At 43.3% G+C, this 25,315-nt stretch overlaps 1 protein-coding gene across 2 annotated transcripts in view; it reads right to left on the bottom strand.

Annotated features, from left to right (window-relative positions):
- Positions 1-18,441, bottom strand: part of PPP1R1C (protein phosphatase 1 regulatory inhibitor subunit 1C) — a 148,258-nt gene extending 129,817 nt beyond the window's left edge. The window contains exon 1 of one of the 2 annotated variants that reach the window (XM_077448127.1): positions 18,095-18,441. In XM_077448127.1, the coding sequence (XP_077304253.1) occupies positions 18,095-18,340 (246 nt within the window). In that variant the 5' untranslated portion in view covers positions 18,341-18,441. The remainder of the gene's footprint in view (positions 1-18,094) is intronic. The other variant, XM_077448126.1, reaches the window with a different exon arrangement.
- Positions 18,442-25,315: the final 6,874 nt, after the last annotated feature.

Raw genomic sequence — 25,315 nt, 5'->3', positions numbered from 1 at the left:
GGGGGTGGAAGATTTATCCTGAGTGGTATTGGGGGGGGGGGGGGGGGTTGCGCTGGGAGGGGAAGAGCATTTGTGCTGTGAGGGGGAATTGAGAGGTGTGGGGATAAGTGCTAGGATAGGGAAGAAGGGATTTGGGGAGGGTGGAGGATGACTTGTCCTGAGGAAAGGGAAACAAGATTTCTTTTGGGAGAGAGTTTTGTTTGGGGAGGACGAGAGAGGATTTGTGGTGGGGGGAGGAAGAAGTGTACAAATTAGTGCTTTTTGTTTTGTTTTTTGGAGGGGAGGTAGTAGGGACTTTTGCTGAAAGGGTGAAGTGGGGGGTGTTGAATTTGTACTTTCCTTACCTCTACACTGTGCGTTACACACTCCTGTCCCTGCATTCTGTGCATTACATTCCTGTCCCCTACATTCTGTGCATTACATGCATGTTTCCTGCATTCTGCATTATGTTCTCCTGGATATTGCTCTCTGTTGCTGGTTGCTATGCAGACCCTGACTATTTTAAAGAAGGTCTACTTTAAGGTAGACTCAGATAAAGTGTTTTTTGTATTTTTTCATTGTGCGCAAAGCCATATACAATGGAAGCTTTTCATTGTTTTTTTGTGATATTGTGCTGGAGTTTATGTGTGTCTGTGAGACTCTTGCTTGTGGCATAGCAGTGAAAGTATATTTTATTGGTACAAGGAAGCCCAACTTTTTTTTTAACCAAGCCACTTAAGCTACTCGCTCCATGGGTCACTTCCTCTCTCAATCTGAAGTTCAAAAGTTGGGATGTATGCTTTACTAAAGCCGCGCCCTCTCTCCTACTGGGAGCAGCATGGAAGTTTTAATTTGCCTCACCTGCCCTGTAGCCAGTGAGGGGGAAGCTGGGAATGTATAATTCCTCCCCTTCACTACACACTGTCATTTAGTGGCAGTTCAGCACAGCTCAAATTTTCAATGCTGTGAGATGTCACATGAAGGAGGCACTAAGGGGGCTGTAGACCGTGGGGGGTTGCATTGTGGAAGATACTAGAGGGATGGGCCGGACGATGATGGGGAGGAGGGGCAACACCAAAATGCACCTTCGCCTGTGTAGGCAAATATCCTTGCACTGGCTCTGGGTGCATGTGGCATATCATGAAAGAAGTCAGGTGCATAACCACAATATGGTTATGTGAAACATCACTATGACAGAGGTTAAGGAGTAGGGATGAGCTTCGTGTTCGAGTCGAACGCACGTTCGACTCGAACATTGGCTGTTCGTCCGTTCGGCGAAATCCGAACACTTGGTCCGTTCGCGTCAAAATTCGTGTGCCGCTCATGGCCCACAATGCACTGCGATGGCGCAGTGCATTGCTGGCTCGTGATTGGCCAAGCATGCACTGTGACCCCGCATGCTTGGCCAATCGCAGCGCCAGCAGCGAGGAGAGCCATGATTGGCCACAGGCAGGATGCCTGTGGCCAATCATAGCTCAGGCTGTGTAGTGCACGCCCCACACTATATAAGGCCGCCATTGAGGCGGCCTCGTGTAGTGTGTTGGCATCTGAAGCAGTGGGTGTTCTGTGTACCTTCAACACAGTTACACACCGATCGTTTTTGGCTGATTTCCTATCTTGCTCTTGTGTAGTGGTTATTGTCTGTGCCCTGACCGCAGTATACACCACTATATTCACCTCACCTATATAGCTAGTGATCTATCTTTAATAATAGAGCTTGCAGTCAGTAGTGTTAGGAGATGTGCGTGCTGTCTGCATGCTCTGTACCCAGTACATACCGCTATAATCCACCTACATAGCTGTTCTCTATTTGAGCCCAATTGCCATCTGCAGGAGTTATTGGAAGTTGTGTGTGCCTCCAGCACAGCACAGTATACATCTGTATATACCCCTTTATCTCTGCTGTTCTATAAAAAAGGCATCTGCAGGAGTTAGTGTGTGTTGTGTGCCTCCAGCACAATATAAACTACCCAACTGCTGTTTTACCCAACTCCCTTCAGGCCATTACCATGTCTGGAAGGCCAGCAAGGAGAGGCAGACAGGCGCGAGCCGATAAAAGAGGGCAAGCAGGCTCTGTGTCTAGAGACAACAGTGCTGGTCGTGGACGCGGTGCATTGTCATCAGCACGTGGCCATGGGACATGCTTGTCCTTCTTTTCGGCAGCTGGACATGTTGAACCGCAACATGCCAACGACTTGGTAGAGTGGATGACCAAGCCCTCTTCATCTTCCTCATCCTCTCTCACCCAGTCTCAGGGTAGTAGCAAAGCAGCTGCCAATGCACCGTCTTCCCTCCTCTCAATGTCATCATCAGTGACTCCTTCCCTAGACCCACCACGTCCTCCTGAGGAGTCTCCTGAACTCTTTGAGCACAGAGTTGGGTACATGCTCCAGGAGGATGCCCAGTGTTTGGGGGGCTCTGATGATGACACTCAGCTAGAGGAAGGCAGTAGCGTGAGCGCAGAGAGAGGGGATGCTCAAGAAGGACAGCAATCTGGCAGTCATGTTCCACAAGCTGCAGCATACTGCCAGGTTTGCTACAGAGATGAAGAGGGAGGGAATGATGAGGGCACTGACTCCACCTGGGTGCCTGGAAGGAGGGAGGAGGAGGAGGGAGGAGGAGGAGGAGGAGGAGGCACATGTCCAACGAGGCAGGATGCCCTCCGGGGGCCAGCTTAGGGGCAGCACACCGACTGAATCACACCGCAGAGCTCCGCCTGTGCAGAGCACTGCCTCTGCGCGTTATTCTAAAAGTTCTTTGGTGTGGGCCTTTTTTGAGACGAGTGCATCAGATCGCACCGCTGCTATTTGCAACATATGTCTCAAGCGTATCTCACGTGGCCAAAACATCAGCCGCTTGGGCACCACATGCTTGACCAGACATATGTTGACCTGCCATGCAGCTCGTTGGCAAGCGTACCTCAAAGACCCACACCAAAGAACAAAGCGGACCTCTCCTTGCTCCTCATCAGCTGGCATCTCCAACCCCACTAGACCTTCAGTCCTCTCTGAAACCTGCTCTGAGAGGAATGAAGGTGTAGAATTAGGTGTGTCACAGCCAAGTGCTTCCGGGAACTCTGGTAGTGGTACACCCACGTCCGATTATAGCAGGCAAATGTCCCTGCCCCAGCTGCTGGACTGGCGGAAGAAGTTTACTCCCAGCCATCCACATGCCCAGCGGTTGAATGCTAGCTTGGCTAAATTGCTAGCACTTCAACTGCTGCCTTTTCAGTTGGTAGACTCGGCCCCCTTCCGTGAGTCTGTACAATGTGCGGTTCCTCAGTGGCAGGTCCCCAAACGCCACTTTTTCTCACGGAAGGCGATTCCGGCTCTCTACCGGCATGTGGAAGGCAATGTCCTTGCCTCGCTGGACAGGGCGGTCAGCGGTAAGGTGCATATTACCGCTGACTCATGGTCCAGCAGGCATGGACAGGGACGTTGCCTGTCTTTCACGGCCCATTGGGTCACTCTTCTGGCAGCTGGGAAGGATGCAGGACAAGGTGCAGTAGTGTTGGAGGTTGTTCCGCCACCACGCCTCCAAAATGCTACTATTGGTTGTGACACACCTCTCTCCTCCACCCCCTCCTCTTCTTCTTCCTCCATGGCCTCTTCCAGTGCTCTGTCCTCAGAACCAGCGGTGCTCCGTAGGTGTTGCAGGGGCTACGCAAGTACGCAGGCAAAACGATGCCATGCCGTGCTTGCGCTGGTTTGTTTGGGGGACAGGAGCCACACTGGGGCGGATGTTTTGTCAGCTCTGCAGGGGCAGGCCGAGAGGTGGTTGACGCCACGCCAGCTTAAGCCAGGAATGGTGGTTTGCGACAATGGCACCAACCTCCTCTCCGCCCTCCGATAGGGACAACTGACCCATGTGCCCTGTGTAGCTCACGTCCTTAACCTGGTGGTGCAGCGGTTCTTGGGCAGGTACCCCGGCTTACAGGATGTCCTGAAACAGGCCAGGAAAGTCTGTGTGCATTTCCGCCGATCATTTAATGCCTGTGCTCAGCTGGCTGAGCTCCAAAAGGAGTTGAACCTGCCCAAGAACCGCCTTATATGTGACATGCCCACCAGATGGAACTCAACATTGGCCATGCTGCAGCGGCTGCACACGCAGCAGAGGGCCATCAATGAGTACCTGTGCGACTACGGCACCAGGACAGGGTCAGGGGAGCTTGTTTTTTTCTCACTACGCCAGTGGGGCATGATCAGGGATGCATGCACTGTCCTGTCACCGTTTGAGGAGGCCACAAGGATGGTGAGCAGTGACAGTGCATGCATCAGTGACACTGTACCTCTTGTCCACCTCTTGGAGCATACGCTGCGTGGAATAATGGACAGGGCACTTGAGGCAGAACAGAGGCAGGAAGAGGAGGACTTCCTTGCCTCTCAAGGCCCCCTTTATCCAGACAGTGTTCCTGCTGTGCCACCCATCACACAGGAAGAGGATGAGGAGGAGGAAGAGGAGGAGGAGGATGATTGTGTCAGCATGGAGGTGGAGGCTGGCACTCAGCATCAGCATCAGCAGTCTTGTAGGGATGATTTACAGTCCCAAGAAACACGTGGACTTGTACGTGGCTGGGAGGAGGTAGCTGCGGATCATATTGTCCTTAGTGACCCAGAGGACTCCGGACCGAATGCCTCAGCTAACCTACGCTGCATGGCCTCCCTGATCCTGCAAAGCCTGCAGAAGGATCCTCGTATTCTTCGGATCAAGGAGAGGGACCATTACTGGCTGGCCACTCTCCTTGATCCACGGTACAAGGGTAAGGTTGCCGACCTTATCTTGCCATCGCAGAGGGAGCAGAGGATGAGACATCTCTGGGAGGCCTTGCAGAAAGGTCTGTGCAACGCGTTCCCAGAGACTGGGAGGTTACAAACTCCTGGTCCTGGACAACGTGTTGCTGAGGCATCGGTCAGAAGGAGCGGTGGAGAAGGTGGCCGCCTGACTGATGCTTTCAGACAATTTTTTAGTCCGCAGCCCCAAGGTATGATTGGTTCCAGCACCCATCGCCAGCGTCTGATTTACATGGTGCAGGAATACCTAGGGGCAAGGTCAGACTTGGACACCTTTCCCACCGAAAATCCTCTGGCTTACTGGGTCTTGAGGATGGATCACTGGCCAGAGCTTGCACAGTATGCAATTGAGCTACTGGCCTGTCCTGCATCCAGCGTTCTTTCGGAATGCACCTTCAGTGCTGCTAGTGGCTTTGTTACCGATCACAGGGTGCGCCTGTCCACCGAATCAGTTCATCGACTGACCTTCATCAAGATGAATCAGTCTTGGATCACCCACAGCTACCAAGCACCTGAAGCTGATGTAACCGAATAATTTTTTTGGAAATACCACATCCCTTCAAGACTGCCTATGCTGATGCTGAGTGACTGTCCTGTTATGTTGATTGTCTATCCTCTTCCTCCTCCGCTGATATGTTGGAAGAACATTTTTGGTTCTGGGTGATGCCAGCAGCCCAATTTTTCTGCCCCTGTTTAACAGGGGCGTTTAATTACAATTTTTGATGCAATGCTTTGCAGCAGGGCTAATTCCTGCAATAAAACTAGAGTATATGGCAGAGGTTGCAGTGTGGTGGCACCAGCACCAGTGCCTAAGGCCCAATTTTTCTGCCCCTGTTTAACAGGGGCGTTTAATTACAATTTTTGATGCAATGCTTTGCAGCAGGGCTAATTCCTGCAATAAAACTAGAGTATATGGCAGAGGTTGCAGTGTGGTGGCACCAGCACCAGTGCCTAAGGCCCAATTTTTCTGCCCCTGTTTAACAGGGGCGTTTAATTACAATTTTTGATGCAATACTTTGCAGCAGGGCTAATTCCAGCAAAAAAACTAGAGTATATGGAAGAGGTTGCAGTGTGGTGGCACCAGCAGCAGTGCCTAAGGCCAAATTTTTCTGCCCCTGTTTAACAGGGACATGTAATTACAATTCTTGATATAATATTTCACAGGAGGGCCCCTTCCTGTGCCCACCCAGAGTAACGGTGAGGACTTATAGTGTTGTGGCACCAGCACCACAACCACCAAAGGTCAATTTTTCTACCACTGTTCAACAATGGCATGTAATTACAATTCTTGATATAATCGTTCACAGCAGGGCGCTCCAGCGCCCACCAAGAGTCACTTTCAGGGCTTACAATGTTGTGGCAAAACCAACACCTTGTTCCGCCATTTCTGCAGAGCATATAGGGCAGGCCCCTACTTTCAAACATCCAACTTACAAACATCTCCTACTTGCAAATGCAAGGAGACAGCAGCAAGTGAGATGAAAAAAGATGGACGACAAAACAAATTATACAGGGGTGATAACCCTTCCCTATGTTTTCCAAAAAGCTTAAAAATAGTTTTTTTGACTGGAGCTACACTTTAAAAATGTACCAGTTGAAAATTACAAACAGATTCAACTTAACACAACAAACCTACACAGTCCCTGTCTTGTTTGCACCGCCTGTATACTGCTGTTCTGAGTATATAGGGCCTGGGGGCCACACACATTTCCTTTTTTTTATATGGGTACAGGGTTCCCCTTAATATGCGTACAAGACCCAAATAGGCTGGTAATGGGCAGGGAGGGCTACCCATGCCATTTTTCTCAATGATTTTCAACCATATTGCAGGAACCAGATATAACATTAAAACCGCAAGCAGTTTTAAATGGTGTTATTTCCGTTTAATGTCATTTTGTGCAGGGACTGTTCTAAACACGGGAAAGACGTGGCACTTCACAGGCATACTACAGACACCCCCCAGGCACCATATTTAAAGGAATATTTCACTTTTTTTTTCACTTTAATTGTCAGTAAAATCAGTGCTCCCGCCAAAACTGCCATTTTTAAAAACATTTAAGGCATTGATACATGTCCCCTGGGGCAGGAGCCAGGTCCCCAAACCCCTTTTAGGACAGTATCTTGCATATTAGCCGTTAAAATTAGCACTTTCCATTTCGAACGTTCGAGTCCCATAGACTTCAATGGGGTTCGTTTGAAAGTTCTGGTACGAACCGAACCGGGGGGTGTTCGGCTCATCCCTATTAAGGAGTAATCTCAAGTAGAAACTGCAAGCAGTTCTTGGCATGGCATTGGTACCTGTTAGGTGACAGGTTCTCCGGTAGTGATGGGGGTTGTGCTTTGACTCCCTCCCTAGCCTTCCATCTATGCCAGTCATCGGGAGTGGAGTTGCATTACAGAGACCTATGACCTGCTCACTAGGTTTGGGAAGAGAAGAGCTAGTGCACGTACTGTGGGAGGTTTGCACTATGTGCTCAGCGGAACCCCATTCTTTTACTGTGAGGTAACATAGGTACACTGACTGGTGGAATGGACAGAGACTAAGGCCATCTCCAACTTCAAATGCAACTCATATCAGTACAAGTTTGTAGGACATGGGACAAAGCAGCTTAGGAAGGAACTGCAAACATATGGCTCATCTCTTAGTTTAGAGAATGCCTTAATGTTTGACTTTTCACATGACTATGACTCCTGCCTGGTCCCGGGCATTGGCAAGAACGCCTTCAGGCAAAGTATTACCCCATATGCAAGGGTTAGTAATTCTATTCAATGAATGGCATAGCCCAAAGAACCCACCCCTAGTGTAGGCCTCTCGTGTGACCCTGGTTGGCGCCCAAAAAGTGAGGGGAAACAGAGAGCTCGATAATCAACTCAATCCCCCCCTCACAGGCACAATATCCCTAAAACCCATTCGTCTACTTCTCCTGAGTATGGGGATAGCCCCAGAGACTTGTTTGTTGCTTAGAAGCATAGAGTACCCAAAAGCCAAGAAGCACCTTCAGGCTGCATAAATAATGCATATGATTTCCTAACTACCTATCATAATTCTTGAGGCCCTGATGTGCCAGGATAGGAGAAACACCCACAAAATGATCACATTTTTCAAAGCAGACCATTCAGCATATATAATTAGAGGAATAGTGAATCTTTTGAAGATTACATTTATTTTTATACCCACAGCTATCAGTTAATAAGATATTTCTCACACACAGCATGGACATCTTTTGAATTACACCCTAGAGTTCCAGGACAATAGAAACACCTACAAAATAACCTAATTTTAGAGAGTAAACATTCCAGAGTATTTTTTAAAGAGGCATGATCAATCTTTTTTTTCCATAAGTTTATGAAAGATGTGGATAGAAAAAAAAGACACAAGTCCATCTATTTCAACCATAAAAATTAAATAAAAAATATCATACAATCCCATATACCCAATCCTATACCATCAGTTGATCCAGAGTCAAGAAATTCAGTTCCTCTAATCTTTCCTCATAGCTGAGCTCCTCCATGCCTCTTATCAGTTTGGTTGCCCTTCTCTGCACTTTCTCCAGTTCCCCGATATTCCTTTTGAGAACTGGTGCCCAGAACTGAACTTCATATTCCAGATGAGGTCTTACTAATGATTTGTAGAGGAGGAAAATGATATCTCTCTCTCGAGCCCATACCTCTCTTAATAGAAGAAAGGACTTTGCTCGCTTTGGAAACCACAGCTTGGTATTGCATGCTATTATTGAGCTTATGATCTACCAAATCCCCAGATCCTTCTCCACCACTGATTCCCCCAGTTGTACTCCCCCAAGAATGTATGATGCATGCATAATCTTAGCCCCCAAGTGCATAACTTTACATTTATCAACATTAAACCTCATCTGCCACATAGTCTCTCAATTAGACAGTGTAAGGACTTTATTCCACTGCATAGCTTAGTGTCATCTGCAAAGACAGAAATGTTACTTTCAATCCCAGACCCAATATAATTTATAAAGATATTAAACATTAAGGGTCCCAGCACTGAACCTTGGGGTATACCACTGATAACCTTAGACCAGAGTAAGAATCATTAACCAGTACTCTCTGAATTCTGTCTTCTAGCCAGTTTTCTATCCATTTACAAACTGATAATTCCAAGCCTGTAGATTTTAACTTACACACGAGCCGTGTGTGGGGAACTGTGTCAAACACTTTTGCAAAATCCAAGTATACCACATCCACCGCCACCCCTCTGTCCAAGGTTTTACTTACTACCTCATAAAAAAAGAAATCAGGTTTGTTTGACAACTTCTGTCTTTCATGAATCCATGCTGTCTGTTGCTTAAAATATTTTTTTCCAGCAAGAATTTGTCTAGGTGGTCTTTTATTAACCACTTCTCGACCAGCGCACGCCGATGTACATCGGCAGAATGGCATGGGCAGGCATATTGGCATACAGGTACATCCAGTTTTAAATGCCGCCCTGCCATCGCGAGCGTGCCGTCGGTCGTGGGTCCCACGGACTCCAGCGCCGTAGGCATACCCGCGATCGTCTCACGGGGCAGCTGAACGAGGAGATGCCATTGTAAACAGCATCTCCCCGTTCTGCCTAGCAACAAGTGATGCTGATCTCTGCTCCATGTGATTGGAGCAGAGATCAGTGTTCACTAACACAAAGCCCAGCCCCCCACAGTTAGTAACATGCCCCTAGGAACACTTAACCCCTACACTGCCACCCACTGGTTAACCCCTTCACTGCCAGTGTCATTTACACAGGAATCACTGCATTTGTCTAGCAGTGATTGCTGTATAAATAACAATGGTCCCAAAAATGTGTAAAAAATGTCCAATGTGTCCGCCATAATGTCAAAGTCACAATAAAAATCGCTGATCATCGCCATTACTAGTGAAAAAAAAATTATTAATAAAAATGCCATAAAACTATCCCCCATTTTGTAACTGCTGTATCTTTTGCGCAAACCAATCAATAATTGCTTATTGCGATTTTTTTTTTTAACAAAAATATGTAGAAGAATACGTATCGGCCTAAACTGAGGGAAAAAAAAAAGTTTTTTTATATATTTTTGGGGGATATTTATTATAACAAAAAGTAAAAAAATAATGTGTTTTTTTCAAAATTGTCGCTCTATTTTTGTTTATAGCGCAAAAAATAAAAAATGCAGGGGTGATCAAATACCACCAAAACAAAGCTCTATTTGTGGGGAAAAAAAAGACGTCAATTTTGTTTGGGAGCCATGTCGCATGACTGCGCAATTGTCAGTTAAAGCGACGCAATGCCGAATCGCAAAATGGTCCGGTCTGAAAGTGGATAAACTCTCCAGTATCTTCCTGATTATAGACATAAAACTAACAGGTCTATAGTTACTTGGTAAAGACTTTGTTTTCTTTTTAAATATAGGCACCACATTGGCCCGACGCCAATCCAGTGGTATTATTACCATCATTAATGAGTCTCTAAAACTTAGATACAATGGCTTTGAAATTAGAGAGCTCAATTATTTTAGGATCTGTGGGTGGATGCCATCTGGTCCAGGTGCTTTATCCGCTTTTATTCTGTCTAAATATTTCTGTACCATATCCCTTTTGAGCCATTGTGGATCATTTGGGACTGTGTCACTACCACCCCATTATGGACATGAGCTCCCCCATGTTCCTTTGTATACACAGAGCTGAAGAAAGTATTTAATAAATTTGCATTCTCTTTGTCCCCAGTCACCCACTCTAGATTATTTTGTAAAGCGCCTACATGCTCAGACCTGACCTTTTTACTATTAATATACTTGAAGAATTTTTTGGGGGTTTGTCCTATCTTTTGCGATCTGTCATTTGTTTTGAGTTTTTGCATCCTTCCTTTTTACATATTCTGTTATATTCTTTGTAACATTTAAACGACACTAGTGTTCCTTCATTTTTATATTTTTTAAAAGCTTTTTTCTTATTGTTTATAGCTTTAACTTTGGCCTTGAGCCACATAGGTTTTATTTTTAGTCTTTTAAACGTATTGCCCATGGGAATATACTTTACAGTGAGTTCAACAGTCACTTTGAAGAATTCCCATTTCTGTTCTGTGCCCATTGATGCCAATTTTTTCCTCCCAGTCCAAGTCCTGGAGAGCAGCCCTCATCCTTGAAAAATTAGCTTTCTTGAAGTTACGTTTTTTTATCTTTCCCGTATGTGTTTTTTGCTTACAGCGATCATCAAATGAAATCATGTTATGGTCACTGTTACCAAGATGTTCCCTTATATAAACATTAGTAATGTGGGTTGAGATTACCAGATCCAATAGAGCATCATCCCTAGTTGGGGCCTCAAAAACAGGACCATAAAATTGTCCTGTAATATGTTTATACATTTTTTCCCTTTAACTGTTCCAGCAGTACCAGTCAATTTCTGGGTAGGTAAAATCCCCCATTATCACTGTCCCAGCCCTTACAGCCCTTTCCATCTGTGCAAGGAGCTGAGTCTCCACATCTTCATTAACATTGGGTGGTCTATAACAAACTCCAATGATTAACTTTGAACTATGCACATCTATATGCAGTTCCACCCATAATGATTCAGACTCATCACACTCTTCTTCAACCAGGTCCTCTTTCACATGTGCTTTGAGATCACTTTTCACAGAGATAGCCCCCGCCACCTTTCCTTTTTACCTTGTCTGTTCGAAATAGTGCATAGCCAGGAATATTAATAGCCCAGTCATGTGAGGAATGAAGCCAAGTTTCAGAAATACTGATTACATCATAGCTCTCCTCATGCACCAGAGCTTCCAACTCACCTATTTTGTTTGGCAGACTTCTGGCATTGGTGAACACTTTAATGCATTATTACATTTTGCTCGGGCGTTTTTCATATATTGTTTAGTAGTACAAATGGCACTATAATTTCCAATGGTTGATTGCAACATGAGAAATTTCTTTTCACCTGCCATAACTCTCCCCCCATCTATCCCCATTCCACTCTCCATTAATGTCTGGCCCCTAACTGACCTGTCTGCCCGATGGAATTCTAGTTCACCCCCCCCCCCCCCCCCTTATCCTAGTTGAAATACTCCTGTGTATATTTCTTACACATAGCATAGGCATATTTAGAATTACTGCCCAAAACACATTCTACTACTACTACTACTGAGTATGGGAATACCACATGTGAGACTTTTTCAAAGTTTGGACTGATTATCTACTGCATATTGTATCTTGTGTATCACAAAAACTAACATTGTATTAAGAAGAACAAGGGTACAGAATGGCATATCTGTGCGGGTTTGTTGTGCCACATCCTATAACAATTGCAAAAAAAAAAAAGAAAATCCCTATTGGTGGACTTTGAAGGCACATACAACCGTATAGTAGAGTGCAAAACTATATTTTTATTGGTACATTGTATTAATAACAGTTTACTGTTAGGCTACTTTCACACTGGGGTGGTGAGGGCATCAGTGGTAAAGCATCACTAGTTTTAGCTGCAGTTTTCGGCCGCTAGAGGGGCACCTTTAACCCCCTCTAGCCGCCAAAGAAGGGGCTACTAGTGCCCTTGTAGCTCCTCTGTGGAAGCGATTTGGCAGCCCTGCTAATGCATTCCAATGGGCAGGGGCTCCTCCACCACCCCAAAGATGCTGCTTGCAGGACTTTTTTTTTTAACGTCCTGCAAGCGCACCAGGAAAGACGCTTTACCGGCGCTATTTTTAGTGCTAAAACACCTGTAAAGCGCCTCAGTGTGAAAGTGGCTTTGTGCTGTATGAATGGTCAGGGAATATAGCTTAGTGTTGTGTCATCAATAGCAGTCCCTATAAGCCAAGCAAGCCTAGCCTACTGGTATGTGGTTGCCCCCAGGAATGCCACTGGTCAGGAAGTAAAGTAGGCTAAACAAAGGATGAGCAAAAGAGTTCTTGTGGTTCCAGGAGTGCAGTTGTCTGCAGGTACTGAGACTGGTGTCTCGCAAGAACATAGTGGGATGTGCAGATGAGGCACTTCAGGCAGCAGGCAGAGGTGTGGTAAGGAAACAGGCCAATAATGATCGGTCTAGGAGTCAGAAAAAAAACCACGGTCAATAAACGGGCCATCTTCAGTACAGGCAGCAGGCAAAGGCAACATTGTTGCTGACTGCACTGACTCTAGTGACACTGTACTGGTGTGGAGACAATCAGGAACATTATTGATGGTTGCATTTACTTTGGTGACATGGGCAATGGTGTGGACTAGAGGTCAGGAACATTGTTGCTGGCTCCACAGGGTTTGGTGACACTGTCACAGGTTTGGCTGTGATCAGGAACACTGTTGCTGGCTTACTTTGGTCTGGCAACACCGGGACTGGTGGGGCAGTGATCAGGAACACTGTTGCTCTTACACTGGTGTGGTGTGGCAGTATTCAGGGATACTGTTTCTGGTTGCATTGGCTGTGGTGACACTGGCACTGTGGTGACTGTGCTCAGGGACACTGTTGATGGCTGCACTAGTTTGGGTCATTGGCATGGTAGCACTTAGAAACACTTACTGGCTGCTGGTGTGGCAGCAATAAGGAACACTGTTGCTGGCTTCAGCTGGTCTGGTGACACTGGGACTGGAATGACTAGCAATCAGGAACACTGTTGCTGGATGCACTGGTCTGGTGACACTGGGACTCATGTGGCTGCAATAGTTTGGGTTATTGGCACTGGTGTGGCAGCGATCAGGAACACTGTTGCGTGGCTACTATTGTGATAGTGATCAGAACACTGTTGCTGGCCTACAATGGTCTAGTGTTCCTGGGACTGGTGTAAACACAAGAACGAACAAGGAGCTGTATTCAGATTTTTTAAGGGTCAGCGAAATTGTCACTGGGCACACTGGCATCAGTTCGTCAGCACTCCACAAAAGGGGGTCCACCTTTAGAAACAGGGAAAGGCTCCAGAGATATGAATCCACATAAATATAATACAATGAGAGTGCCAAATAAACGTCCAAGAGCCCAAGGTAATTTAATTATAAAATGTATATATTTATTTATTTATATTTATTTATTGATATTCATAGCAGAATTAAGCCAAAGTGTTTTGGGGACCAAACACACCACCCCTTCATCAGGGCTTAGGCCCTGTTTACATCAAGGTGTCCCGGGTGACAGAATTGGTAAAAGGTTCAACCGGTAATTTGGTAAAAGGTTAAAACAGCTCTGCCAGAAAAACTATACTTTTTTTTTTGTTAAGACTGAAGTCCTTCCTTAATACACTCTTAAATTCCAGATATATTTAATGCATGAATGTTGACAAAAGAAAAAACAGTATTCACAAGAATTTTGTATGCCAATACCCCATACACACAGAACATTAAAAAATGTGTTTAGGAAATAAGTCTTGAACACGTCACAATTTTTCTAGGCAAATCTATTTCTAAAGTTGCTATTGACATGAAATTTTCACCACATGTCGGTAACTAGGGATGGCCTTGCGGTTCTTTGACCCATGATGACACATCCATCATGGGGCACAGGACAGCCAATTGTCCAAATGACACATCCATCATGGGGTACAGGACAGACATTTCAGCACATGGATAGACATTTCAACACATGGACAATTGGACATTCCCCCTACCTTATAAATAGACCTGATCTGGCGGCCATTTTACATTCTGTCTTTTGTCATTGTAGGGAGAGGTTGCTGTGTGGAGCAGGGACAGACTGTAGTGACACAAATCGTTAGCTATTAGGTCCACAAAAGTCAGTATATAGGGTTCTGGTGCACTGCTGCTGACTGCTGTGCTGCTGAGTGCACTGCTGACCGATTCTGCAGCTGTCTGTGTAGGGACAGGACACTGTGTGGAGCAGGGATAGTCAGTTTAATCACTAGCTATTACTATTAGGTCCCCAAACGTCCTTTTAAGGACTGGTATAAGTGTACAGTATATAGGGTTGTACATGTATAATATACTTTCTTTCAAATATAGAAAGCCTATTATACTTGACTGCTGAGCTGAGTGCTGACCGATTCTGCAGCTGTCTTTTATCAGTGTAGGGACTGAGGGACAGTCTGCAAATCACTAGCTACTAGGTCCGCAAAGGTCCTTTTAAGGCCTGGTATAGGTGTACAGTATATAGGGATGTACACGTATAATATACTTTCTTTCAAATATAGAAACCCCATGATACTTGACTGCTGAGCTGAGTGCTGACCGATTCTGACATATAATATACTTTCTTTCAAATATAGAAAGCATATTATACTTGACTTCTGTGCTGCTGAGCTGATTTCTGCCCGATTCTGCAGCTGTCTTTTATCAGTGTAGGGACTGAGGGACAGTTTGGTGTTTGGAGCAGGGACAGTCTGCAAATCACTAGCTACTAGGTCCACAAAAGGTCCTTTTATAGGTGTACAGTATATAGGGTTGTACACATATAATATACTTTCTTTCAAATATAGAAAGCATATATAGTGCACTGCACTGCTGTGCTGCTGACCGATTCTGCAGCTGTCCGCCGCAAACTTTGCGGTTCGCGAACTTTTGGCCGCATTCGCGAAACGTCCCGTCGGAAATTTGTCCATCACTATAGGTAAGAACCCATGCAATCCATATATACAAAGAAACCAAAACAAATAAATTCAGAAATTATGTTATGTGTAATAAGATAGAATGGCACAGGGAAAAGTATTGAACATATGAAAAAAGGAGGTGTAAAAAGGGATGAAAAGCCAAGACACCAGATGAAATGTATCAGTGATTAGAAAGCAAACCTGCCCCTTGTCAGTGCAAATTAATATCAGCTGGTTCAGTGTCAACTGATGGCCAGGTGCTCCTTGCAAGATCTCTGACAGAGCAGTGAAAATAATTACCAGAAGAGATGTCCAAGAGCCAAGGACCACTTGTGGAAAGCTTCAGAAGACCTGGAATTATCAGGTACAATTGTTTCAAAGAAAACAATAAGTAATGCAGTCAACCGCTATGGCCTGTATGCACGCTCAGCATGCAAGACTCCATTGTTGAAGAAAAAGCATTTTGAAGCTTTTGTTTAAAGTTTGCTACACATTTAGACAAGCCTATGAAATACTGGGAGAATATAGTCTGGTTAGATGAGACCAAAATCAAAAATCTTTGGATGCCATAATGCACACCATGTTTGGAGGTCACCCAAAAAACACTCCAATACCAACAGTAAAGTTTGGAGGAGGGAAGATCATGGTGTGGGCCTGTTTTTCAGCATACAGTACTGGCAAACTTAATATTGTTGAAGGAAGGATGAATGGAAAAATGTACCAAGATACTCTTGATAAAAATCTGCTACCATCTACCTGGATTATGAACATGAAACGAGGGTGGACATTTCAGCAACACAATGATCCCAAACATAAAGCCAAGGAAACTCTGAATTCAAAGAAAGAAAATAAAGCTGGAGTGGCCCAGCCAATCACCTGACCTAAATTCAACAAAAAAATCTATGGAAAGATCTAAAGATCAGTTCATAGAAAAGGCCCACGGAACCTTCAAGATTTGAAGACTGTTTGGAAAAATGGGTCAAAATCACACCTGAGTAATGCATGCCACTAAATTCTCCATTCTCAGGAGTCATCTTGAAGCTGTCATTACCAACAAAGGATTTTACTGTACAAAGTATTAAAAATACATTTCAATTAGTGTGTTCAATACTTTTTCCCTGTGTCATTCCATTTTATTACACAAGGTCATTTCTGAACTTATTTGTTTTGGTTTCTTTGCATGTATGGATTGCATGGGTTGACATTTTTCATGTCATGTCAATAGCACCTTCAGAAACATATTTACCTAGAAAAATGGTGACGTGTTCAATACTTATTTTACCCGCTGTATATCTGGAATGTATGCCAGCTTTAGGTTAGTGTGAGGCAACCTTGATGTTTACCCTGATCACTGCCAGCAATACTTTCTGTATTGTGTTTGCTAAGCTCATCTCGCTACATGCACTAAAACGGTTGGGTGTTTTTACAGTTTGATAGCGAGGAGACCACCAGACAGGCTGTCACCAAAGTCTCCTCCCTTTATTTGTGTCAGGACTAGAGGGCAGAAACAAGAAACAAGGTTCATCCAGAATTTCTAGGACTAGAGAACAGGTGCAACACAGGACAGCCTTAGTTCTCAGGCAGCAGGCCAGCATAACACGTACACCCCATCATCACAAATGCTCATATAACTGCTGGTAAATATATCTAAACGATTGCTCATTCCCTTCCCCCCGTAGAAAAGTGCACAATCTTTTCTTTCTTGATGCGGCCTCACCCAACCAGTTGGATTTTATTGATTGACACTGTATCCATCCACGCACATTCTTTAAAGAAGTTCAATAGCGATTCATCTTAGACACAATCAATCAAGATGTAAATGAATTAGAACATATATGAATTTGACAAAACTGGAATCTGCAATGCTTTGAACCATGCAAATCTGAAGTGCTTCAAGTGACCTCTGGTATTTTGTAAATGATATATGCATACATTCACAGATTATAAGTACAATCAATAAAGTAATTTATTGCAAAAATTTAGATAAATGCATAAAACCCATGTGCTTCTTTGGCAGAAGTAGGTTAACAAATCCACTGTAAATAATGTATAAGGTATGAACTCCAAATATTAGGATTGTTAATTAGTGTATTTAGTGTATAAATCAAATTACACAGCGGATAGTAAGCTATGCAAAGTGATCTTACATTCTCCAGATTAAGATATTATTAATGGACATTTATCCCAAGTATTAACATAGCAGAGCAGTTTTAGGCAGAGCATGGTCCCTTCCATGTTTACATTAAAACCATGTTAAAAAGAATGGCACATTCCTAAGGTATTGGGGCAATAGAACAGAAAAAGGTCTTTACTGTGCAGAAAATCAGAGGCCATATATTTTCTAACTCCTTGGAACCAGTTCAATGTTTTTTGTGAAAGAAGCTTAGCAAGCTGATGCAGATAAAATAAAAATACAGCTAAGAAACCGATGCATAATATTATTTGTGTAGACAGAAGTATAGGAGAAACTAGATTAGCGTAGTTATAATTTCATAAGACCGTTTAGGAAAATGGATGGGGCCCATCAAGCTACCTGAATGGTATCAAGAGATAGCAGAATGTAAAGACAAAGGCGTAGGGTCATATTTCTAAATGCCTTTGTTGTAAATGTACATTAGAACTAATATGGAACTTCTGCTTTTAATGTAAGGTGCTGAGTATACAATGTTGCAACATCAATAATTAGATACGTATACAATAAATCAGATCAAATTGCAACTATGTAATAATATGTTATGTTACTTACCATGAAACCTAAAATATAATAAACATAAGTTTATTTTTTAATGTCTTTTTTTTAGCAAATAAGAAAACCAATTTTTACCTGTTCTGAGGCTTCTGGATCCAGCTGACTTTGAAATAATGGAACTGCAAATTGTATCTTTTTGGGACTGTTGGGCTCCATATTGTAGTGAAGGAAAAAAATGAGACCCCCAATTAGCCAAGAAGTCCAAGTGTTTTGCCCCTGGCACACGCCTTTAAAGAGACTCTCTCTGCTATTAGATGATAGCTGTAGTTTCTCCGTTATCAAGTGCTGCTGCATGAAATAAGCAACTCCCTTATTCCACATCAATAGCAGTTCTTGTAACTGGCTCCTTTTTTTTTTCTTCAGTCCTTTAGATCCTCTCCGCACAAAGCTAAAGCAACAATGAGCTAATTGTGTACCAGTTTTGCTTCTGCACATGCCAGGGATTCACTCAGAATCTAATTGAAAATGCAATGCTAGCCTTGAATGGCCCAGTGCCCTGGGATTTTTGAAAAAAAAAAAAGTGCATAGATCCACTGTACATTACCAAAGCTTTACTCACAAATGCAATATAAGCTCCCTCTGAGCATTGCTGATGGACCATTAATATTTGATCATGACAATTCAGAGAGTGAGGAGGCTTAACAGCATCCAGCTAATATATCTCAAGCTTACCACTTTTAGTGTGTCCAGATGTTTAGAGAAAAAGTGTTCTCTTTTGTACAAGGCAAACAAATCGGTTTTAACTGACGCTAACACATTTGAAAATATTTGGTTGTCTCAAGTGTCAGCCATCTAGTTAAGCAAGTTCATTTTACAGTTCATTCCATGAAAAATGTTATATGGTGGTCAATTAGTGGTCATTGTATATGACTCTTCCTCTATGATGAATGCAGGATTATTATTCATACAAGTGCAAATTTCACGTCTAATTGACAGTTATGATGTACAGCTGTCAGAGACTAATAGCAGATACTGCACAGTCATATAGACTCTCCCTTAGCCTAGGTTCTCACTATGCTGGTCTCCTGGTGGCTGTGCTTGAATGGGCTGCTGAACCTACAGAAAAACATCCTTGCACCCTTTAAAAAAAAAAAAAAAAAGCACAGCCACAGTGAAATCGATCGGTGGACGCTATGAGGTACTAATGGCAACTCCATGTATCTGCTAAACGGCTGCGTGTTTTCACTGTGGATACAGAAGCATGTGCATTCCCACACTTCAGATGTGAAACCTAGCTAAACTTGCAGTCTAATGCCGCGTACACACGATCGGAAATTCGGCCAGCAAATGATCGAAGAGGGCTTTTGGTCAGAAAATGCGACCGTGTGTATGCTCCATCTTACTTTTGCTGGCCGAATTCCAGCCAGCAAAAGATTGGAAGCATGTTCTCAATTTTTCAGTTCGAAAAAATTCCGATTGTCTGTAGCAATTCCGACATGCAAAATCCCTACGCATGCTCGGAAGCATTGAACTTAATTTTCTCAGCTCATCGTAGTGTTGTACGTCACAGTATTCTTGACAGTCGAAAGTTCAGCGAACTTTTGTGTAACCGTGTGTATGCAAGGCAAGCTTGAGTGGAATTCCATCAGAAAAACCATCCATAATTTTTCTGACGGAAAATCCAGTTACTGTGCCCAAATTTGACTAAAACGTTGTCAGGGAGGAACAATTCCGAGTTTGCTTCTCCTACAACTCTGAAAATTCTGTTCACTCAGAGAAAATTGTGCCCTTATTTTTGCCACTGCATCTACCCATCTCTAGAGTCAGGGGGGAAAGGACAGAGGATCTCAGTAGTCGAGTACAAGCAAATATTTTACTGCTCATTGATCATGTTAGATGTTTTTCTATATACAGCTAGGCCTGAGGTCTGTTTTAATTATCTGTCCACAACATAAAAGCCAGTCGTTAGGTTACCCCAAATCAGACTTTCTAAACCCCTTTTTACCCCAGAAAAATCATTAATACAATTTTAGGTCTTGAGGAACCACTATTAAAACCAATTAATTTGGGGTCAGCAGGACGATATGACACTGCGTCGCTTTAACTGACAAACGCGCAGTCGTACAATGCTGTACCCAAACAAAATTGATGTCCTTTTTTCCCACAAATAGAGCTTTCTTTTAGTGTTATTGGATCATCTCTGCGGTTTTTATTTTTTGCAATAAAAAACAAAAAAAGAGCGACAATTTTGAAAAAAAACACTGTTTTGTAAAAAGCAAAATTTTTTCCTCAGTTTAGGCCAATATGTATTCTTCATATTTTTGGCCATGAAAATCACAATAAACATATGTTGATTGGTTTGTGCAAGTTATAGCATCTACAAACTATGAAAAAGATTTATGGCATTTTTTGTATTTTTTTTATTTCTACTTGTAATATCGGTGATCTGCGATTTTTATCAGGACTGCGACATTATGGCAGACAGATCAGACACTTTTGGCACATTTTTGAACCCACTGACATTAATACAGCAATCTGTGCTAAAAAAAAAAAAATGCACTGATTACTGTGTAAATGTCAGGCAGGGAAGGAGTGGGATCTGGGGGCCCCCTTTGTTAAAGGGGGTTTCCAGATACTGATAAGCCCCTCACCCACAGACCCCCACAACCACCGGGCCAGGGTTTTAGGGACAAGGTGCTTTTGGGGGAATCTCAAAGCACCCTCCCCATGTTGAGGGCAAGTGGCTTGGTATGGTTCAGGAGGGGGACGCTTGCTCATAAGGGTCTGGCGTGGATTTTGGGGGGGGCGCCACACCAATTTTTTTTAATCACTACACACCTAGCTGCCCAATCTAGCTCAGGTTCTCTCCACGTTATTTTCACACTATACACGACTGCCGTGTAAGCAGCCTTAGATAGGGGCTAAGTCCATGCCCCACACTGAGCCATGATTAGCCAAAGGCACCCTGCCTAGAGCCTGAGCTCTAATTTGCATGCAACGCCCCCCATATGTTCAGTTAGTTTGCAAGCAAACACCCAATGTTTGAGTCGAACTTGCGTTCCGACTCAACATCAGGACCATCCTTAGAAGGAACCCTTGGTTTCCACAAAATTCTGGTTAAAAATGGCTGTTCAGAATCAATTAAAAAATAGCAACAAATAGAACTACTCATAAGCTTAGCTAAGGACATACAATGTGCACTTTAAAGAGGGTTTTTTTTTTTTTTTGCTGTTACTGTACCTGAGCTGACTGCCTATTCTTAATCACTTTATTTTTTCCTTCAATAACCACTTCCCTCAAACGGGTGTACTCGTAAATCACTTGGGTTGACGTTGTTATATCGGGGCCATGGCTGCAGCTGTAATCATGACCCTAGTATCAATCTTTTCAGCCAGCAATTCTGACTAAAGTAAAACCTTTTACTTGCAGAGGAAGGAGGTCTCCCCCCCCCCCCCCCTCCCGATGCCTTCCTGGGCTCTCCTGTCTCACCAGGGAATCCAGGACTGAAGCTGGTGGTTCTGCCAGCTTGCCATTGAGATGATCAAGGACTGGAACTTTCCCAATCATCCCTTAGTTTGTCACCATTCCATGAGCGTGCACAATTTTAAAGCGCGACATGTTAGGTATCCATTTAACCAGCGTATTATCTTTCATAGTTTATCAAACAGTTGGGTATTATATTCGGTTTTGTTTCTGTGCATTAAAATTAAAGTGTAATTTTCCACCAAAAAATTGCCTTGGAAAAAACGCTGCTCAAATACTGCGTAACATAAAAAAATTGCAAACCCCACCATTATATTTTCTAGGGCATCTGCCTGAAAAAAAAAATATATAGATGTAATGATTGAGGTTTCTAAGCAATTTTCTAGCAAAAGAAAAATCTAGCTAAAACAAAAAACAGACTTCTGTAAATCCTTTTCTTGTAGTCTTTATACCCAACACTAAATACAATAATAATACATCAGCTGAGCCAGGGCGACTCCAAAAATGGAATAGATTCTCCACCCCCTAATATCTTTTGGCTCCATCCATCAACTGTTAGCAGATTTAAATGCAGAAATCAAGTAAGGATAAAACTGCAGATAAAAATTGCGCACAGCTATCAAGAAAAAAAAATGTTAAATGCTATGGTGAACTATACATGGAAGGGTACTGTAATGCACACACATGTACAGAAGTTTTAGGTACCAGCTAGTGTAAGAAATTCCACACACTGGTGTGAGATACCAATGATAAACAACTGTTCATCCTGTGTGAAATTTATCACCCATGATTTTGAGCACACAAAGCTATTGTTGATTCTATGGGAATGGAAGTATAGCTCTATGTCTGAATCGAAGATTGAGGGAACCCAGTGCACAGCCAGCACACACAGCTAGAGCGGGCAAAGGACCTGCAGCGGCACAGGGGATTCCTAAACGAACACTTCATTATTAATGCACCTGTAAATCTGTTGCTTGAAAATGTATTATAATGAGACACAGGAAAGCATTTGCAGGGGAAAAGAACACACATTGTTCTTTCACTGTGCCGTACACAGCACTGAGTTAACAAAATGGGCCTTAGGGGCCGTTCAGACAATAGTATTGTGGCAATGTACGTTTAAAAGGGTAATACTGCAATTTGTGTCAATGCACGACACAAATTGTGGTACAATCCTTCACATGAGAAAAGGAGACCAATGTATCACCTGTTGACAGCATAGGAGGCTATGTAATACCAGAATGTATTAGTGCATATTTATCTGGCAAAGATTAGGTTTGTAGTCTGACCAAAGCAAAGATACAAAATTTAAAAACCGCTATACTTCTGCTTAACCACTTCCCACCCGGCCAATGCATATATACGGCCGGGTGGGAGCCGTCTACTCCTGATAGGACGTTCCTGAACGTCATTCAGAAGTAGCGGGATCGCGCGCGTGCCCGCGCAGCGGCGCGATCCCGATGTGCTCGTATCACCCGGACACGGCACATCTGAGATCGGCAGGAGGGCTCTGTGATTGGCCCTCCTGATCACATGACGGCCGTGTCCAATCACGGCCGTCATGTGATGTAAACAAACAGCCGGTTGCTAGGCAATCGGCTCTCCTCTCCTCACACGGAAGTCATCGCTGAGGAGAGGAGAGCAGAACGCTGCAGCCGGCTGATGATCAGTGAGTATGGGCTGCTTTTTACAGCTTTTTACTCATTGATCATCAGTCTAGTGTCAACACACAACACACCACACAGTACAAACACAGTCCCCACATATGTCCCCAAACCACACATGTCCCCAAAACATACATGTCCCCAAATAATAAAAACACATGTCCCTAATAATAAAAACATGTCCCCCACATATGTCCCACTAAAATCACATGTCCCAATGATTATCTGCACACATATGTACGTGATCACCTGCACACATATGTACATGATCATTTGCGTACATATGTCTGTGATCACACAAACCAATTATTATACAGTTAACGGAATTTTTTTTACCAAAAACATGTAGCAGAATACATTTTGGCTTAAATTTATGACAAAATTTGATTTTATTGGATTTCTTTTCAAATAGAAAAAAGAAAATATAGTTTTTTTTCCAAATTTCCGCTTTTTTTGCGCTTATATCGCAAAAAATAAAAAACGGGTCGTGAATAAATAACACCAAAATAAAGCTCTATTTGTGCGAACAAAATGATAACAATTTCATTTGGGTACAGTGTAGCATGACCGCGCAATTGTCACTGAAAGCGCGAGAGCGATGAAAGCTGAAAATTGGGCTGGGAAGGAAGGGGGTGAAAGTGCCCTGTATTGTAGTGGTTAAAGTGGTAGTAAAGCCTGCTTGGTGATCTTTACCTACAGGTAAGCCTATAAGGCGACTTACCTGTAGGTAAAATGAATATCTCCTACCATTTAGGAAATATTCAACCTGGATGCAGCCAGTTATGTCACTGGCACTCTGAAGGTCCAACATACCTAGCTTCGTGCCCAAACTGAGGACCCCCACACACATGAGCTGAGTAACATCATCGCAGCGCTGGCCAATGACATAGCCGAAGCGCGCAAACCTCGAAGAAAGACCAGGGGAAGATGTCAGCCGACTCATCAGTGATAGCACAGTGCAGGAGGGCTTCGTTCCAAGGTAAGCGTTTCATAATGCGCTAGTATGCAATGCATACTGGCACATTATGCAATTGCCTTACAGATGTGTTTTTTTTTTTTGTTTGTTTTTAAACAGCCGCGGTTTACTACCACTTTAAGGATGAAAAGTTAAACAACTGCTCGCTTTGGGAATGGCAACCAGACACATCATACAAACACAATGACATAACCATACCTTGTGTTGCACTGAAGAAAAATTACATTTTTGGAAACCACTCTTAACCACTTCAGCCCTGGAAGGTTTTACACCCCTTCATGACTAGGCCCTTTTTAGCAATTTAGCACTGGGCTGATTTAACTGGTAACTGTGTGGTCATGCAACCCAAACATTAACATTTTCTTCACACAAATGGAGCTCTCTTTTGGTGGTATTTGATCACTGCGTTTTTACATTTATTAGATAAACGAAAAAAAGACTGAAAACTTTGACTTTTTTTAACTTTCCGCTATAAAACATATACAAAAAAAAATAAAAATAAAATGTCTTCATACATTTTGCCAAAATGTTTTTTTTACTACTACTAATGGCTGTGATCACAGACTTATAATGGGACTGCCATAGCACGGTGAGCAATCTCACAATAACAGACATTGGTGATAAACTGCCACCGACATCACCAGTGACACTAATACAGTGACCACTACTAATAATATACATTGTCACCCAACAATGTGTAATGTGTGTAGTACATGCTACTTTTTACTAAACAGGGATAAGCAACAGAGATTGCTCCCTCTGTACAGAGCCTTGTGTTGATTGTCAACACAGGGCCCTAGGATGTGATTGAACACAGCTGATCAGCAGGTCCCAGCCATGAATCACTGTCCAGGTTCTGACAGACAGACTTCCGCGGTGCTGATCAATATCAACCAGATTCCATGCTGCATTTGAAAGCCTCAATCTGACTGCTTGCTATGGGCAATCACTTTCCTGTTTTCCTTGCTTTTCTGGGTTTGTGCTAGGACCCAGAGTACAAACTTCCATCGCGACTGAAATTAATATTAAAAATGTATTTGTTAAGAACATCAGATCCAGCCATTAAAATAAATTTAAAAAAAAATCGAAAACAGCTCCCCCTTCTTCAGGGCTTGAATGAGAATTTATAATGGCATCCCAATGAAAGAACAGAGAACCTGACAATGGGGCTAGACTGAGGCCTGGTACACACTATAGTTTTTTTTTCCATTCAAATCAGCGGGTTGAACAAAA

The sequence above is a fragment of the Lithobates pipiens genome, unplaced genomic scaffold, assembly GCF_037356315.1.
Source record: "Lithobates pipiens isolate NorthernLeopardFrog02 unplaced genomic scaffold, aLitPip1_a1.2 Scaffold_22, whole genome shotgun sequence".
Lineage (NCBI taxonomy): Eukaryota > Metazoa > Chordata > Amphibia > Anura > Ranidae > Lithobates > Lithobates pipiens.
Note: the sequence above shows the minus strand (reverse complement) of the source record. Positions and strands in the feature narration are given on the sequence as shown.